At 41.8% G+C, this 16,815-nt stretch overlaps 1 protein-coding gene across 2 annotated transcripts; it reads left to right on the forward strand.

Annotated features, from left to right (window-relative positions):
• The first annotated feature begins 445 nt into the window (after positions 1 to 445).
• On the forward strand, positions 446 to 7,917 carry LOC144505140 (DNA damage-inducible transcript 4-like protein). 2 transcript variants are annotated; one of them, XM_078231038.1, is made up of 4 exons: positions 446 to 800; positions 1,920 to 2,180; positions 3,771 to 3,848; positions 3,945 to 7,917. In XM_078231038.1, coding segments are annotated over exons 1-4 (564 nt in total). In that variant the 5' UTR covers positions 446 to 577; the 3' UTR covers positions 3,947 to 7,917. The 2 variants fall into 2 exon arrangements, with proteins under 2 accessions (XP_078087164.1, XP_078087163.1); XM_078231037.1 differs by lacking the exons at positions 3,771 to 3,848; positions 3,945 to 7,917 and having other exon boundaries at positions 1,920 to 3,257.
• The last annotated feature ends 8,898 nt before the right edge of the window (positions 7,918 to 16,815 follow it).

Genomic DNA, 16,815 nt, shown 5'->3' on the forward strand with positions numbered 1-16,815 from the left:
CAGTCAGGACAGACTAACTATGATTATTAAAGATTGAAACGGCACAATTAATTTTAAAGCTATTTTTAATATTTCAGACCTTATTCATTAATCAACATCATGCAAATTTTAAAACAAAACATATTGGGCAGCAGAACAGAAATAGGCACTTCGATCTCAATCATATGTACAAAAGGAGACTCTGATCCAGCACGAAATTGCACTGAAAATGAATACAGGCTTAGCTGATTGGTTTAAGCAGGAAAAAAGGGGGCGTAAGGTTCTACCACCTCATACTGCGGTGGAGTTCCAGAAGCGCCTCCTCTGTATCCAGGACCCATCCAGGCACATAGTAACCATTCTCCCATTGGTTGCACATTGTATCAATTCTGGCGCGACGGCCAATGAGTGCGGTGGGTCGGCCCTGCACTTCTTTGACATCAGATCATGTGCCCTGCGAACAGCTGATGCAATGTTCGAGTACAAAGCGGTGGCCGCAGCTGGCCTGGCTCCGCACTCGGTACTGTCACATACACAGAGGCAGAGACTGGCCGGCCGGTCACACACACTGGGGGCCCCCACTCATCATTGAGCAGTGATGGTGATGATGTACGTTCAGACTTTCGGGGGCACGAGTCCTTACAGTAAAAGGACGAGTCCTGCCGGCGATGAGGGGGATGGTGTGGTCCAGTTGATGAAGAAACTCCTCCAGCACAGCTTCGCAGGCGAAGCGGTAACAAGTTCAAAGACGATAAACCACGGCGAAAGCCCCTTTGAGAGGCACTATAACATTGACGATGAAAGCCTTGTTCCCGGAGCAGGTGAGCTGATGGTGCGGCTTGGTCCTTTTTTGGGTCTGTATTGCAACAAGTCAACTCTAAGTGATCAAAGCCTTGGTAGAATTTGTAAAGAACCCTGAAGTGTCAGTTATTATATCTAAGTTTTTTTTCGAAATCAGGCCACATTAACAATTGGCATATCCTACTGAATGAACTGCTACAATCTTAAATTATAGGGCTCTTTATTCCAACAGCACACTTAAGTGTTTTCGTTTAGAGAAGCATTTTCTTGGAACAAAACTTATTGTGAAGTAACGTGCCTTTTTTCCTATAAAATTATCTTCCGTCTGAATTCCAATCCAAACTAATCAGTTACATCACGGCTATTCTAGAATCGAGAATTCAGAATAAGGGTTGTTTTCCAATTGCACAATAATAAACGTCAACCGCTTCTCTCTCTCACACAAGCAATGAGTATACCATTCTAAAATGCTGTAAAACTAAATTGCAATATTAATGTGAACCGTTTCAGTTCGGGAGATGGCAATTATCGCTCCCATTTTAGTAGCTTTGGCCAGAAACTCTTAGGAAGGGATAAAGAGAGACTACGGTGTAGTTAAGTGGATGGTCCATAGTGGAAGGCAACTAACCCATAAATTCGAAATTAATTAAATGCATAGCTATTTGGGTTTGGGAATATTCATTAATATCCTGTTAAATACTGCAGTGTCGCTGTTGGCTGATGGGGAAAGTTTGTGCGGTAATGTAAACTTTTTTCCCCAGTCTTTAGCAAGAAAAAAATGGAATGTGACATCTTGTTGGTAATTGTATAATAGTTGCACCCTTCTGTAAGGAGGTGGTGTGAAGTAATAATTGCTTTACAATGACAGCAACAAATTAATCTGACTTTTGGCTCCATTAGGATATTATTTTTAAAAAACAATCAAATGTGTTCAATCTCGAAAGATATTACTTGCATTGAAGCTGGTATCACATCATCTTTATTGGTTTTGGGTGTAGAGTGTATGATTTTTTAAAAACATCAAAATCAATAGCTAACTTCCAGTAGAAACATTTTAGATAAGTTCTATGTCGTTTTAATGTATTCCTGTATCCACATTATCTAAAAATTTCAAAAATGTTCACTTTTTTTCCTTTCAGATACCTATTTCTTGAATCAATCTGGCAATGACTTTATTTTTCTGGAGGAATTCTTAGAAGAAAGGACGTGCCAACATCTAGCTAAACAGATAGAGCACTGCCTGTCTACCTCAAAGAAATCCCAGCTACACTGCCAGGAGCTCTTGATCCCCCAGTACATGAGTAGGAGGATAGCCCGAGATGTACTTAGAATGGCTGCCAGTGAACCCTGTGGACTGCGTGGTGCAGTGATCTATGTTAATCTTGAGCACGAGAGCACAAGTAAGAAGTTGGGCAAAATCGTGTATGACAGCAGTGTCATTCCTACCTTTGAACTGACACTTGTTTTTAAACAGGATAACAACAGCTGGCCCAGTCTGAGTGATTTCTTCTCCATAGGGGCTTGCTTCACACATGCATCAAGAAGGGTACTGAAACTTAGTCCAGGCTTTAGATTGGTCAAAAGAAAGTTGTATTCTTCTGTAGGACCAATTGTTGAAGAATGCTGATCGAGTGCCAAACTAAAGGCAATTTTTGTGGTGACTGTTTTCTGACTAGTGATCTATTAAGACTTAATAGGTGCTACTAAGCCTGCAATGGAAGTATTTCTCTAAATATTCTCATTCACAAGTTGCTACAGTTTCCCGCAATGAATGTTAATTTCACTAATTATTTTGAGGGATTTGGAACATTGTGTATGCACAATGCCTACTTAATGAATTGGATGCTGAAGTGTGCAGTTCAGTAAGCAGAGAGTACATAATGGAATTTCACACTTGCATACTTTTCACATTGTCTTTCTTTACTGATACCACTGTTCCACTGCTAGAAGTAGCTATTTATGGGTATGGATGAGGAAACTTGAAAGCATGTGATGATGGTACAAAAAGTGAAAAGTGCATGGGGGTGGGTGGGTCGGTCAGGGAAGAACCAGGGAAAGGAAATGAAGAGCATGAAATGCGTGTAGACTTTTCATCAGGGTGACGACGACAGTAATGAATTGAGGCATCAGATACACTACATTATTAACATGTTTAGCTGCAAGTGGTTACTAGGTTAAAATGGAGTTTAAAAGTTTTGTGATATTTATTTTACTGATGTTCAGTATTGTTACATGTTTACACATTTTTGCACTGTTCAATTGAACCATTTTGTATTTTGTATGGGCATGCTGGTCTTGCTCTAACATAGTATCTTGCATTTATATGGACAGTGCAAGCTTCCTGTAGTGGATGCAAAGTACATGTAATTGCTACCTTCATCTACTGCAGTGCTATGATTATGCTTTTGTTAAAGTGTAAGAGATTGCCAATGTTGCAAATAAACATTTTATAAAATAAACATTCTCATTTTTTTACTTGGTGAAAAACAAGTGTGAAGCTATAATTTTATCAACAGGAAAATGGAATGTAAAATCCCTTTATACATGTTATCCATGATGTGGAGATGCCCGGTGTTGGACTGGGGTGAGCACAGTAGGAAGTCTCTCAACACCATGTTAAAATCCAGCAGGTTTCTTTTGGTATCACGAGCTTTCAGAGTGCTGCTCCTTCATCAGATGATGAAGGAGCAGCGCTTCGAAAGCTTGTGATGTCAAATAAACCTGTTGGACTTTAACCTGGTGTCATGAGACTTCTTACTATACATGTTACCACAAGGAACACTCAGATTGATGACACCACAACTGCATTCATCCAGACTACATGTCCATTTGAGATTCAAAATAGAAGCATTGCAAAATGAATAGAACAAGTGCTAATTCACAGAATCTTTACATGCTGCAAGCTATTTGGCCCATACAGTCTGAACTGAATTCTACTTGGCCTTACTCCCCCTTCTTATCCTGTAACTTTGCACATTCATTCTTTTCAGAGCAATCCAATTCCCTTTTGAATACCTCGATCAAACCTGCCTCCTGTCGGGAAGTTTCGTCCAGACTCCAACCACCCTGTAGGTGAAAATGTTTTTCCATCGATCACTTTACTCTTTTTGCCAATTATTTTGAACCTGTGCCATTTCTCACAATTTACTGTCTATACCCCTTAGGATCTTGAATATCTCATATCACGTCGCCTCAGCTTTTTTTTTCTCCAAGGAAAACAGCCACAAATGCTCCAATCTATCTTCATAGCAACAGTTCTTTATTCCTGGAATAAAGAACAAAGAGCAGTACAGCACAAGAACAGGCCCTTCGGTTCACCAAGCCTGCGCTGATCACATTGTCCTATCCAGACCAACCGCCTGTATCCCTCTATTCCCAACCTGTTCATGTGTCTAGCAACATTTAAGATTTATCTGGATAATGTATCTGCCTCAACCACATCACTTGGCAGTGCATTCCAGGCCCCCATCACCCTCTGTGTAAAATAAAAAACCTTGCCTGCACATCTCTACTGAACTTTCTCTCTCCCGCCCCCCCTCCCACCTTACCTTGAACCTGTTCCCCCTTGTAAATGTCATTTCTGGGAAAAAGCTTCCAACTGTTCACCTTATCTATGCCCCTCAATTTTATAAACTTCTTTCAGGCAGCCCCTCAGCCTCCATCTTTCCAGGGAGAACAATCCTAGTTTATTCAATCTCTCCTCGTAGCTGATACCCTCCATACCAAGCAACATCCTGATTAACCTTTTCTGTACTCCCTTCATGTCCTTCTGGTAGTGTAGAGACAGTACTCCAAATGTGGCCTCAGCAATGTTTTAAATAACTTTTATACTTGATGCCCCGGCCGATGAAGGCAAGCATGCCATATGCTTTCTTCAGCACCTTTTCCACCTGTGCTGCCGCTTTTAAGGATCTGTGGACGTGTATTCCCAGATCTTTGTGTGTCTATTCTCCTGATGGTTCTACCATTTATTTTCCACCTGAAATGAACCTTCTAAAATGCATCACCTCATATTTGTCCGGGTTAAATTCCATGTGCCATTTCTCTGTCAATTTTCCAGCCCATCTATATCCTACTGTATTCTCTGATCATCTTCATCACTATCCGCAACTCCAGTAATCTTAGTATCATCCACAAGCTTGCTAATCAGACCAGCTACATTTTCTTCCAAGTCAAGAGGTCCCAGCACTGATCTCTTTGGAACACCACTAGTTACAGACCTCCATTTAGAAAAACACCCTTCCAGTGCTACCCTCTGTCTTCTATGGCCAAGCCAGTTCCGAATCCATCTAGCTAGTTCCCCCTTGATCCCGTGTGATTTAACCTTTTGCACCAACCTCCCATGAGGGATCTTGTCAAATGTTTTAGTAAAGTCCATGTAGACAACATCCAAGGCATCCTTCCCTCATCAATCATTTTTGTCACCTCCTCAAAAATCTCAATCAAATTAGTGAGACATAGCCTCCCTCGTACAAAACTGAGCCGTCTGTTGCTAATAAGACCATTCAGTTTCAAATGTGTACAGATCCTATCACTAAGAATCTCCTCCAACAATTTCACTGACATCAAGCTCACTGACCTATAATTACCCGGGTTATCATTGCTACCCTTCTTGGATAACATTGGCTATCCTCTGGGACCTTACCTGTGGCCAACAAGGAACCAAAGATTTCTGTTAGAGGCCCAGCAATTTCCTCTCTTGTCTCACTCTGTAATCTGGGATAAATGCCATCTGGCCCTGGGGATTTGTCTATCTTAATGCACCTAGGCACTTCCTCCCTTGTAATGATAAGTTGCTCTAGAGGGTTTACATACCCCTCCGAGACACCATCAATCAATGTGTCCCTCTCCTTTGTGAATACCGATGCAAAGTACTCATTAGGGATCTCACCCACTTCCTTTGGTTCTACGCATAATTTCCCTCCTTTGTCCTTAAGTGGACCAACTCTTTCACTGCCCTCTTGTTCCTAATATATGTATAAAATGCCTTAGGATTCTCCTTGATCCTGCCTGCCAATGACATTTCGTGACCCCTTTTTGCCCTCCTAACTCCCTGTTTGAGTTATTTTCTACTTTCCCTGTATTAAGACTTAGGAGCAGAATTAGGCCACTTGGCCCATTGAGTCTGCTCCACCATTCAATCATGGCTGATATTTTCTCATCCTCATTCTCCTGCCTTTTCCCCATTACCCCGATCCCCTTATTAATCAAGAACCTATCTATCTCTATCTTAAAGACACTCAATTACCTGGCCTCCATAGTCTTCTGCGGTAGAGTTCCACAAATTCACCACTCTGGCTGAAGAAATTCCTCCTCATCTGTTTTAAAGGATCATCTCTTTAGCCTGAGATTGTGCCCTCTGGTTCTAGTTTTTCCAACTAGTGGAAACATCCTCTCCACATCCACTCTATCCAGGCCTCGCCGTATCCTGTAAGTTTCAATAAGATCTCCCCCTCATCTTTCTAAACTCCAATGAGTACAGACCCAGAGTCCTCAACCGTTCCTCATGACCAACACTTAATTCCAGGGGTCAATCTTGTGAACCGCGTCTGGGCCCTTTCCAAGTATTCTTCAGGTGCTTCATCTATTTTTTGTTGCCTCGACCTTATGTATGCATCCTTTTTCCTTTTGACTAGACTCGAAAATTCCCTGGTCATCCACGGTTCCCGAATCCTGCCTTTCCTGTCCTTTTTCCACAGGCACAGCCCTCTAAAAGACTCCCACATGCCAGATGTGGATTTACCCTCAAACAGTGTCTCCCAAACAACAGCCTCCAAATCCTACCTACTCTGGTTGTAGTTAGCCTTTCTCCAAGTTATCACCTTAACTCTAGGACAGCACTTGTGATTTTCCACGAGTTTCAGAAAACTTATGGAATTGTGGTCATTGTTTGTCACATGTTCCCCCGCTGCAACTTTGATGATCTGGCTGGACTCATTCCCTAGTACCAGGTCCGATATAGCCCCCTCTCCAGTCAGACTATCTACATATTGTTCCAAAAAACCTTCCTGGACACACTTAAATTCCTCACCATCCGGACCCCTATCCCTAAGGGATTTCTATGAGGGGAAAAAAAAGTGTCCCACTACAACAATCTTATTATTTCTGCATTTGTCCAGAATCTGCTTACATATCCGTTCTTCAACTTCCGATGGGCTGTTGGGAGGCCTGTAGTACACGCCCATTATAATGACTGCCCCCTTCCTGTTTCTGAGTTCTATCCACAGTGTCTCGTTACATGATTCTTCCAAGGTGTCCTTCCTCTGTACAGCTGTAATATGTTCCCTAGCCAGTGTTGCAACTCCCCTATCTCTTTTGCCTTCCCTTCTGTCTTGCTTGAAACACCTATATCCCAGAACATTTTGCTGTCAGTCCTGTCCCTCTTTTAACCAATCTTCTCTACTCTCTCCGATGCCTTCACATTTTTCCTCCCCAGAACTGGATGCAGTACTCTAGATGAGAAGTGTATGACACCATATACACTGCTTCTCACCACTTATTTTGTAATCGACTGCAAAATGGGTGTAAATTGCTTAAGACATTTGAACCAGAAATAAGTATAAAATTACTTGATCTTTAGATTCAGATTTCAAAGCGTTTTTGTGTGGAAAAGACAAGAAATAGTCCATCTGTGAACACAAATGGAAGTTACAAAATGGAAACAGCCTATTCGGTCTATCTAGTCTCCATCAGCACTTACCTCCATGTTTTAGACTTAAGCGCATTTTCTCAGTCTACTCCCATTTTCATCATCCAACTATCCAATCTAGTGTTGAATGTTGACATTGTTTTAGAACAACTAATACCTGAAAACAAATTCCAAAAACTGTCAACCTGTGTAATGAAGTTTTTCTTTTCCTCCTATTCTAAATCCCTCAAATTTAATTATGCATTATTAATAGAGCCCTCAACTCCTGGAACCAGACTACTTCTCTGTACCCAATGTATTTCATAATTTTAAATTTTTATCAAATTACCTTCTCTGTAATCTAAAGTGATGGAGAAATATAAATATTGAAATCTTTTCAGCATTAAGGAAGGGAATGGTCTTTGTGATGTAAGCATTACAATGTAAATTAGAATTCTGTACAACAGGAATCCTGTGCAACAGAATTAAGTAAAAGAGCCTGCAGAGAAGTTGAATAAACCAGTTTCACTTACGAATAAAGCTGTGAAAACATTAGAAAATGTACAAACATTAAGCAACAGGATGGGTGCCATATAAAGATGGGCTAAACACAAGTCAAATTGATGAAGGCTGCAAGGGTGATCAGATGGAAGAACGAACTGAAAACAAAGTGGAACAGCAAGTCCTGATGATAGGTCACTGATCTTAAATGTTGTGGTCACAGTTCACTGTGTGGAGAGCCGGTAGCATCCCTGCTGTGGTCATTTCCGGTAGTCCCAATGCAATTAAAAGCCAATCAGGTACCTGCATGTTCAGATATTTAATACCAGCTCTGGGAGAAGTGGCCTCTGCCAGTAACTAAGCCTCAGGGTGAAGGACAGCCATGGAATTAAGGAACCTATGGTAAGTGGAGGGGGCTCACTGGGGTTAAACAGGCAAATGGGGAAGGGCAAGTCTATTTAAAGGGCAGGGTGTCATTCCATGTAGCCAGCCTTTGGGTGTACAAGTACAAGGAACTCCACCTCCCCTCACTGGTGGAATGCCAGCAGTGGTGGGCTGAAGCTTTTATGTTTTCTCTAATTGACCATTAAAGGGCTTCAATGGGCCTCAGAGTAGGAAGGCTGTCCTTTATCATTCCCGTTCCAGACATAACTGGGGAGATTTTGGAATCATGATGTGGAGATGCCGGCGTTGGACTGGGGTAAACACAGTAAGAAGTCTCACAACACCAGGTTAAAGTCCAACAGTTTTATTTGTAGCAAACGCCACTAGCTTTCAGAACTAGCCAGTTCCAAAAGCTAGTAGCGTTTGCTACAAATAAACCTGTTGGACTTTAACCTGGTGTTGTGAGACTTCTTATGAGATTTGGGAAGACAATGGGCTCTCCATCCCATGCCCTATTTTAAAGCCTCCCCCAGTCCATTCCTGGGGAAAGCATAAAATTCCGCTGCCTACTAACTCTATTTCTTACTATGAAGATATTGCTGGGCTCGATCCAGTTTGCACCATTAGAAAGGGGCCGGGAGAATCTCAAACTGTTTGACACTGGGTGCGAAACCGATTTTTAGGCCTGCCCGCTTTTCTCCGGGTTCGGTGCAATCTGCCCCAGGCGTGGCGAGGTCCGAGAATTGCCCCCTGTATAAATACAAATTGTTGTTTATGCTAGTAACTTTAGGTTGAATTGAATCTGAACTGTTTCATACCAGTCGATAACTGTCGATTTAGTGATAGTGGTGAAGTCATAGCCAAATTGAATTTGTTGAACATTTTCTTGAAAGTATAGGCTATTTAGAATACTTCTCATTACAGCTCCATAGGCACACCCTGTACAATGGTCCTTCATCTTATACTAGCCAGCCTCTCATCAATTATTACTAAGGTTAACATTTCCTCAGAAACATTATTAATGGACAAAAGAGAAATTAATACTCCAGCATTGCAAATCCAAACTAGATGTATGTTATCTGAATATTTTTTGGTTTAACCTAATCTAAGAAATTATATGTTGACAAACTTTTACTACCATTAGCATCTTTACTTTTATGCTGTATTTTCATCAGGTGGAATCTTGTGCCCTCCACCATGCTGAATTTGGTGGCAGAGGCATTTAATCAGGCAGGAGGGCAGTGGGTTTTCCCCACCTCCACCCCAATTAAGTCTGTGGCTCTTTTAATTAATACTCACTTAAGAACCTCAACCTGCCAGCTGTATTAAGGTTGCAGGGGCCTCAATCTGCTGGGAGCAAACTTGTGCGGGGTTGCTGGCAGGCTCTCAGGGGAAGGGGTTTCCTTGTTCAAAGGCACTCTGTGTCTGGTTGAGGGACCTGGCATCAGGAAAGTAGAGAGCCCATTGACAGCCACCTTGCTGCTAACCCCTCTGTCCTGCCATCACTCACTTATGGCCTGGGATGCAGCAATGATACTTGGCCTTGGGTGGGTGTCATATCAGCATCAAACCCTGCCTCCCGGTGGCATTGTCATTCAATAGAGCGGCCAACCTCTCTGATTGGCCAGCAGCTCTCACTGAGTAGGACTTCGACCCCCTGGGGTCCTGGATCCTGGCGGGTCTTCCCGAAAAAAGGTGGGCGAGAACCCTGTTGCTGGTACAAGATTTCGGCCATTGATGTTGTTCTGACCGTTCATGTTGCATTTCAATCAGCATTTTAAAACTGTTTTCAATAAGGATTGCTGTAGGAGGTTGGAACTCTGACAATAAACATGTGCACACACATTACATCATCCTGACCGACAGCTTGGAAAGCAACCTCTGAAGAAGTTGCTGATCTGTACCTTGCCATCAAGTGGACACTTTGGGGTTTGCTGCCTGCTCTCTGGGCATTAGAAAGCAAGTCTCTCATACTAAAGCTAAGGCATTTTGTTGAAATTGAATAATGTAAAAAGAAATCCTAGAAATATATCTCAGAATTGTGTTACATTATTCATCACCTTAATTATTCAAATATTTTTGCAAGCTAAGAACTCTTTATCTATTCAACTAAAAATGAACACTGCAATATTTTCAAGTTTTGCTTCTAGAAAATGATTTTAAAAGATCAGGTGTTTTCTCTATTTGTTTCTAAACAGGTACTTTGAAATCTGCCTGTTCTTGAAAAGTTAAAAAGTTTATTTATTAGTGACAAGTAAGGCTTACATTAACACTGCAATGAAGTTACTGTGAAATTCCCCTCGTTGCCACATTCCGGCACCTGTACCGAACTAGCATGTCTTTCAGACTGTGGGAGGAAACCAGAGCACCCAGAGGAAACCCACGCAGACACAGGGAGAACATGCAAATTCCACACAGACAGTGATCCAAGCCAGGAATCGAACCTGGGTCTCTGATGTTGCGAGGCAGCAGTGCTAACCACTGGGCCACCCCTATATTACTACAAAGTCATACTTTCATTTGGAGGAAAATAGTGAATAACAAATAGTGAATCAAAAATCATTCAAAAAATTTATTAGGAGAAATAAACTGAACAAATAAAACAAATAAACTGCTTTGCAAATATAAACAAGAAGCAAAAATATATTCAATTTATATTTGAATATATTATAAATAAGGCTTTTAATGCCAACATGATTCATGCTGTTGTTTTATGATAGTGATGCCCTCTTCAGCAAAGGCCATGGGATGCAGCAACAAAGTACCGCTGAAGTGTTTTTATCTTCCCACAGATTGAACAAACCATGGCTAAAATAATCCTCTAAGGAATAAGTGTTTGGAAGCTGTCCTGCTGATTGGTCCAATGGAAACACATCAGATCTCATGAGTCTGACAGGCATTACAATACTGAACAAAGCTGAAAGCAGGATAAATCTTCATCTAATCTGTATTCAGCTTCTCTTTTCACAGACTGGAAAAAATATGTAGTAAACAATCCCACAAGCCACCAGCGCACAACCAGCTGATCAGGGGCTGGCGAGCTATTTCAGAGAAATGTAGTGCATGTGCTCCCAAAGTATTTTTTCATCTGCTTAATTTTAAAGGGCAAGAGATAGAAACAAACATGTTGTTTAATGGCTTGTCTCACAGCAGCGTTTTGTTCAGGTTAATCCCCCAACTGTTTGAGTAACTGCTTCTGTGAGCACAGAGTTGAAAACTAAATTCTGCAATGTTTTCTCTGCTACGTACAATTAGCATTGTCCAGATCTAACAATTAACCTTGCTCACATTGAATTGTCCACGCGACAACTACATGGCCCATTAATCAGAAGTTTGAAGTACATTGGCAGAAATACATGTACCATATCCTAATAATAATATATAAATCCCCTAAGGTCAAAGAAGCTTTATGTTAACTTATTTCTGTTTAAATGACGTTTGTCTTTTCTTGTAGCTGAATAGCTACCCAATTTTTGTTTTATATATAGCAAAGGTACAGCTTCCATTTTAAATGTTAGCAATTTGACCTAGAATATTTGAAAGATGCTTATTCCTGTTTGTGATACAGCATTCAGAGACCTGCCTAAAACTGTGAAACTCCTAAAGTAAATGTTTGGCCAGTAATTATTACTTAGCAAACAATGAAAAAGTCAGAGCAAGTAGGTGATTTTCAACATAGACTTGTACCATAACTACATAGCAGTGACAATTTCCAACCTACTAATTTGTTAGGCATACATTCATTTTGAAAAGTAATGGTCACCAAGTAGGTAGAATTAAATCACAGCAGTCACAACACTTCAAAAAAAAACTTAATTCACTATGAAGCACTTCGGGATATCCCGACAGTGTGAAAGGTGTTATATAATGCAAGCAGTCTGGATGCATTTTATAGTATAATTATATGTTTCTTATATAGAAAGAACTATGACTGTCCAGCAATCATTCCAAGTCTGTAATCTATTCAAGAAATTGATACAGTAAGAAGTCTCACAACACCAGGTTAAAGTCCAACAGGTTTATTTGGAGTCACGAGCTTTCGGAGCATTGCTCCTTCATCAGGTGAGTAAAACTGATAATATCATGAATTATGACAAAAAATTGAGAGGGCTTTTAATCATCATACAAAACCAAGATCTGATTATAATTTTACAAATAGGTCGGAATTCTCCAGTCTCTACGCACCCCCCCCCCCCCTCCCTCCTGCTGACCACTGCCAGTGAGAACGGAGAATTTGGTGCTCAGCTAAATCTCCATTCACTGCAGTGGGGCCGGTGAATCCCATCTGTAGGAGAGGTCAGAGATTTATGGCCATAGTCTCTGTCTCTGGTTTTGTTTACAAGAGCCCTTTGGTCACCAACAGTTATAGGGTAGATACCTTGCTTTGTTAGCTATCTTGACTAGTACCTTGTACCCTATAGACCTGGTGAGCAATCAGGTAGGGTATGGGAAAAGGACAAGTGGAGCCTCAGAAAGACAAGCTTCAACGCTGTTATTGTATTGTTTTGCAGTGGTGATGTAGCAATATTGTTGTAAGTAGTGTGTTAGAGGGATTTTGAAGCCTGAGCAAGAGGGCCTCTGTCTTCCTTCATTCCAACCCTTACTGAAGCCCAGTCTCATCTTTCTTCCCAGTCCCTACTCTTTATTCTACTGTCTGCATTCTTAAACCACTGTACAATATGCACGTGTTTGGCACCATTATTCCTCTTTGGAGCTAATTGGTCCATGAAGACAATTTACTTGTTCTTAAAAATGTCCATTTTCTTGGGATTTAAGATTTTGACACCTGCACTAGATGAATAATTTTGTCTATACAAAAGTGTGCTCAGAATAACTATCATCTTTTATGACTTCCCAATGATTCCCAAATTCAGATTAGATAGATTAAGCCCAGAGGATAAACAAAAACCCAAGAAATGTATGTTGTAGTGTTGTCCGGCGAGTTCTGGGGTCCCAACGGTAAAAACAACTCCAATGAAAACATACATCATTCCAACAGTAACACTTGCGCAAGGCAATGCATTGCCAACAGACAATAATCTAGCTCTGAAGAGTCATAAGAACTTAAGAACTAGGAGCAGGAGTAAGCAATGCAGCCTCTTGAGCCTTCTCCACCATTCAATATGGTCATGGCTGATCTTGTCTCAGCCTCAGCTCCACTTTACTGCCTGTTCTCCATAACTCTTCCACCCATCATAATTAAAAATCTGTCTATCTCCTCCTTAAATTTACTAAGTATCCCGGCATCCTGCATGCTCTGAGGTAGTGAATTCCTCAGGCTCATGACCCTTTGAGAGAAGTAGTTTCTCCTCATCTCTGTTTTAAATCTGCTACCCCTTATCCTAAAACTATGACCTATTGTTCTAGATTGCTCCACAGGAGGAAGCACCCGCTCTATGTCTACTTTGTCAATACCTTTAATCATCTTATATACCTATTATGGAGCCTTTGGTGTTAGGTGTTAGATTTGGAGGTAAGTGAGCACTTTGGTGACAGTGACCACAATTCGATTACGTTTACTTTAGCAATGGAAAAGTATAGGTATATGCCAAAGGGCAAGAGTTATAGCTGGGGGAAAGGAAATTATGATGTGATTAGGCGAGATTTAGCTGGCATAGGTTGGGGAAGGAAACTGCAGGGGATGGGCACAATTGTAATGTGGAACTTGTTCAAGGAACAGCTACTATGCGTCCTTGATAAATATGTACCTGTCAGGCAGGGAGGAAGCAGACATGTGAGGGAACCGTGGTTTACTAAGGAGGTTGAATCTCTTGTGAAGAGGAAGAAGGAGACTTATGTTAAGATGAAACGTGAAGGCTCAGTTAGGGCGCTTGAGAGTTACAAGTTAGCCAGGAAGGACCTAAAGAAAGAGTTAAGAAGAGCCAGGAGGGGACATGAGAAGTCTTTGGCAGGTAGGATCAAGGAAAACCCTAAAGCTTTCTATAGGTATGTCAGGAGTAAAAGAATGACTCGGGTAAGATTAGGGCCAGTCAAGGACAGTAGTGGGAAGTTGTGCGTGGAGTCTGAAGAGATAGGAGAGGCATTAAATGAATATTTTTCGTCGGTATTCACACTGGAGAGGGACAGTGTTGTCGAGGGGAGTACTGAGATGCAGGCTGTTGGACTGGATGGGATTGATGTTCATAAGGAGGAGGTGTTAGCAATTCTGGAAAGGGTAAAAATAGATAAGTCCCCTGGGCCGGATGGGATTTATCCTAGGATTCTCTGGGAGGCTAGGGAGGAGATTGCAGAGCCTTTGGCTTTGATCTTTGTGTCGTCATTGTCTACAGGAACAGTGCCAGAAGACTGGAGGATAGCAAATGTTGTCCCCTTGTTCAAGAAGGGGAGTAGGGACAACCCTGGTAATTATAGACCGGCGAGCCTTACTTCTGTTGTGGGCAAAGTATTGGAAAGGATTATAAGAGATAGGATTTATAATCACCTGGAAAGGAATAATTTGATTAGAGATAGTCAGCACGGTTTTGTGAAGGGTAGGTCGTGCCTCACAAACCTTATTGAGTTCTTTGAGAAGGTGACCAAAGAGGTGGATGAGGATAAAGCGGTTGATGTGGTGTATATAGATTTCAGCGAAGCGTTTGATAAGGTTCCCCATGGTAAGCTTTTGCAGAAAATACGGACACATGGGATTGAGGGTGATTTAGTGGTTTGGATCAGGAATTGGCTAGCTGTAAGAAAACAGAGGGTGGTGGTTGATGGGAAATATTCATCCTGGAGTTCAGTTACTAATGGTGTACCGCAAGGATCTGTTTTGGGGCCACTGCTGTTTGTCATTTTTATTAATGACCTGGATGAGGGCATAGAAGGATGGATTAGTAAATTTGCGGATCACACTAAAGTCGGTGGAGTTGTGGACAGTGCGGAGGGAAGTGGCAGGTTACAGAGGGACATAGATAAGCTGCAGAGCTGGGCTGAGAGGTGGCAAATGGAGTTTAATGCGGAAATGTGTGAGGTGATTCACTTTGGAAGGAGTAACAGGAATACAGAGTACTGGGCTAATGGTAAGATACTTGGTAGTGTGGATGAACAGAAGGATCTGGGTGTCCATGTGCATAGATCCCTGAAAGTTGGCACCCAGGTTGATAGGGTTGTTAAGAAGGCGTACGGTGTGTTAGCTTTTATTGGTAGAGGGATTGAGTTTCGGAGCCAGGAGGTCATGCTGCAACAGTACAAAACTCTGGTGCGGCCGCATTTGGAGTATTGCGTACAGTTCTGGTCGCCGTATTATAGGAAAGATGTGGAAGTGTTGGAAAGGGTGCAGAGGAGATTTACCAGGATGTTGCCTGGTATGGTGGGAAAATCGTATGAGGAAAGGCTGAGGGGCTTGAGGTTGTTTTTGTTAGAGAGAAGGTTAAGAGGTGACTTAATAAAGGCATACAAGATGATCAGAGGATTAGATAGGGTAGATAGTGAGAGCCTTTTTCCTTGGATGGTGTTGGCTAGCACGAGGGGACATAGCTTTAAATTGAGGGGTGAGAGATATAGGACAGATGTTAGAGGTAGGTTCTTTACTCAGAGAATGGTAAGGGCGTGGAATGCCCTGCCTTCAGCAGTAGTGGACTCGTCAACATTAAGAGCATTCAAATGGTTATTGGATAAACATATGGATGATATTGGAATCGTGTAGATTAGAGGGGCTTTAGATTGATTCCACTGGTCGGCGCAACATCGAGGGCCGAAGGGCCTGTACTGCGCTGTAATGTTCTATGTTCTATTTTACAAATAGTCCGGAATTCTCCAGTCTCTACGCCCCCCCCTCCCCTCCACACCCCCCCCCCCCCCCCCGACCATTGCCAGTGAGAACGGAGAATTTGGTGCTCAGCTAAATCTCCATTCACTGCAGTGGGGCCGGTGAATCCCATCTTCAGGCGAGGTCAGAGATTTACGGCTATAGTCTCTGTCTCTGGTTTTGTTTACAAGAGCCCCTCAGTCACCAACAGTTATAGTGTAGATACCTTGCTTTGTTAGCTATCTTGACGAGTACCTTGTACCCTATAGACCTGGTGAGCAATCAGGTAGGATATGGGAAAAGGAAAAGTGGAGAAATCTCTAGATTTCTTTTAAAATCTAGAGAGTATGGGCCTAAACCGCTCAATCTCTCTTCATATGACAAACCCCTCATCTCTGGAATCACTCTAATGAGCCTCTTCTGAACTGACTCTAATTCCACTGCATCCATCCTCAAATAAGGGGACCATATAGACTCAAAACACTTATTTTCTCTCTGCACAGATGCTGCAAGACCTGCTGAATTTTTCCAGCATTTTCTGATTTTATTTCAGACAGTATTTTGGTATTGGCAGCAGCTATCAATGTATACACTGACTGCCTGTATGCTCTATCTCCTTGTTGTGATTATGCTCATTTATGGAATGAATGGTTTGTCATACTTACTGCTGGTTTATTGAGAAACAATGTACAACTACATTGTTGATAGTAAATACAATATGCCAGTGAAATTATATTGATAAAGCAAGAGCAACAGACTATTTTGAGTCCTGCAG

Source organism: Mustelus asterias, chromosome 16 (genome assembly GCF_964213995.1).
Source record: "Mustelus asterias chromosome 16, sMusAst1.hap1.1, whole genome shotgun sequence".
In the NCBI taxonomy this organism is placed as follows: Eukaryota; Metazoa; Chordata; class Chondrichthyes; order Carcharhiniformes; family Triakidae; genus Mustelus; species Mustelus asterias.